At 42.0% G+C, this 2,593-nt stretch overlaps 1 protein-coding gene across 1 annotated transcript in view; it reads left to right on the plus strand.

Moving 5' to 3' along the window:
• LOC103262303 (ETS-related transcription factor Elf-2-like) overlaps positions 1-2,211 on the plus strand; it is a 19,100-nt gene extending 16,889 nt beyond the window's left edge. Inside the window, exon 3 of the mRNA XM_008059915.1 lies at positions 1,747-2,211. Coding sequence (XP_008058106.1) covers positions 1,747-1,986 — 240 coding nt within the window. The 3' untranslated portion in view covers positions 1,987-2,211. The remainder of the gene's footprint in view (positions 1-1,746) is intronic.
• The last annotated feature ends 382 nt before the right edge of the window (positions 2,212-2,593 follow it).

The raw sequence follows: 2,593 nt of genomic DNA on the forward strand, positions 1-2,593 counted from the left end.
GGTCTCGCCAAGTTGCCTGGGCTGGTCTTGAACCTGTGGGCTCAGGCAATCCACTCGTCTTGGCCTCCCAAAGTGCTGGGATGACAGGCTGAGCTCGGCCTATTCTACTTTCATGAGATGGTTTGATGGCAGAAGAATTCTAGGTTGGAAATCGTTTTCCTTTGTGATTTTGAAGAAGGGCACTCCATTGTCACCTTCCTTCTAGGATGGCTGTTGAGAAGACTGGAGTCTGAGTCCTGAGTCTTTGCATATAACCTGCATTTCCTTTCTAGAGGTGTGTAGACTCTCTTTTGCCTCTGGTGTGATGATATTCACAACTACGTGCCTTAATGTACATGTCCCTTCATTCATTGTGCCAGACACTTGGGTCCTTTCACATGGGCAGCTCGTATTCTTCAGCTAGAGAACATTTTCTTGAGTTACGTCTTGGCTATCTTTCCAAAGCTTATATTTTTTATTTCTTTATTTTTCCTGTTTTATTTTTCTAGAACTCCTGTTATGCAGATAGTAGACCTCCTGGCAGTCCAAGAGGTCCTCTAATATTGCCTTTAAAAAAAGAGAGAGAGAGAGACAGAGTCTCACTGTGTTGCCTAGGCTGGTCTCAAACTTATGGGCTGAAGTAGCCCTCCCACCTCAACCTCCCAAGCTGCTGAGATGACAGGTGCCAGCTACCAGCCCGGCTTCCCTTCTGTTTTCTGTTGCTTTATCTTTTTTCATTGGTTCCTGGAGATAGCCTCGGTTTTATCTTCCAAGCCTGTATTTTTTTATTTCAGCTACTGTGTCTTTAATTTCCAAAAACTCTTTATCTTGTTTTTAAATGTTCTCTATGAAATTGCATTCTGTTCTTATTTTACGTATGTGACACCTCCTCTTATATATTTGTGGAATATGTGTGTATATATTCTGTGTTAGAGGCTTTTCTGTGAATGCCTAGTAATATTTGCCTGTCTGCTCGTGATTAAAAGTAGGGGACTAGAAAGCCACCTGGAAACTGTTTTGGGTGCATTGTGATGCTAACAGCTATGCCCATCAGCCTCAAGGATGGTGTTGTTTTTCCCTCTTCAGAAAGTAACTCCTCCAGCGGGCTGCTGCGGTGAAGGGGGTCTGGCTGCCTAGATCACGGTCGAGGGAAAGGCCTGGGAATGAAAGTGCTTTCCAAACAGCTCTCCTGGAGTCTTCTTATTTTCCCTCCTCCTGTTTCCCCCTGCCCCCACATGCTGCTCCTCCATTTCCAGAAGGAATTGGTGTTGCTTTCTGTAGATTCTCCACTGTATAGTGTGTTCTTTCTACACTTCCCCCCCTCCCCTTCCAGGCTATGATTTGACTTTCCTGGGTCTGCTAAACCATTCATCTATCCAATCCACTTCCAATCTTCCAAGATTTTGTTCTTATCTCTTCTTGTTTGTTGCTCTTTTCTCTTCTCTTGTGGGTTTAGGTATAAAATAGTATTTTGCTGCTGTTTTCGTCAGCTTGCATGAGAGAGGAATTATGTGCATGTTTTTAATCAGCCATCTTAATCCTAAAGCCCTGATTATTTAAAATGTTTAGTCTATGTCTCACCTCTTGAGACTTGAAAGGATTATTAAAGTTAGCCCTTCTCATCTCTTGTTTTGGATTTTACGTTCATATTTATAATATGTGAAACTGTGTGGACCACTTGAGACTGTTATGAACTCAAGGGTTTATAAGCGAATTCAGAATTTGTGACTCCAAAGGTTGATTGTTTTTTTAAATTTGCTCTTGTAGGAAAGTGACAAAGTTTCTGAATACCCAGCAGTGATTGTGGAGCCAGTGCCCAGTGCCAGATTAGAGCAGGGCTATGCGGCCCAGGTTCTGGTTTATGAGGATGAGACTTACATGATGCAAGATGTGGCAGAAGAACAAGAAGTTGAGACCGAGAATGTGGAAACAGGTAGACATCTCATGAAATGCTCGTTGTTTATAACCTTCTACTTTGTAAGCTTCCACAGTAACATTGCTATTTAGCATAGCCTGGAAACTAGTGAAGCATCTCTGTTTAAGGGAATTTATATAGATATGAGGGTTGTACAGTATAATTCTTTGAGGTATAATAGAGTCTTCTATCATGAATCCTGCATACAAAAGTACAGCTTTATGATGGTAAAATTATTTTTTTATTTTTTGGGAGTGCACGTACACACGAGTTTTTATTTAATTATAGAAGTGATTCGGTGAATATTAGGAGGACTACTTATTTTAATTCAAAAAATAAATATGGCACATTTCCATTCTGTAGCTGATTATGAGTTTCTTTGAATGACTATGGATGGAACAGTATGATTTCTTTTTTCTTAGGTCAGAAGCATCTTTGTAGTGATCTGTCAGTTTCCTCCTCCCTTTTCATCTTCTTAGAAATCTTGGTATTTGGCCAGGCTTGGTGGCTCAGCCTGTAATCCCAGCGCTTTGGGAGGCCGAGGTGAGTGGATTGCCTGAGCCTGTGGGTTCAAGACCCGCCTGGGCAACTTGGCGAGACTTCATCTCTACGATAAATAAAAAATTAGCCAGGTGTGGTAGCGCGTGCCTGTAGTTCCAGCTACTTGGAAGGCTGAGGTGGAAGGATCGCTGGAGCTCA

This window comes from Carlito syrichta, unplaced genomic scaffold (assembly GCF_000164805.1).
Source record: "Carlito syrichta isolate Samal-C Ts95f unplaced genomic scaffold, Tarsius_syrichta-2.0.1 Scaffold304441, whole genome shotgun sequence".
Classification (NCBI taxonomy): Eukaryota; Metazoa; Chordata; class Mammalia; order Primates; family Tarsiidae; genus Carlito; species Carlito syrichta.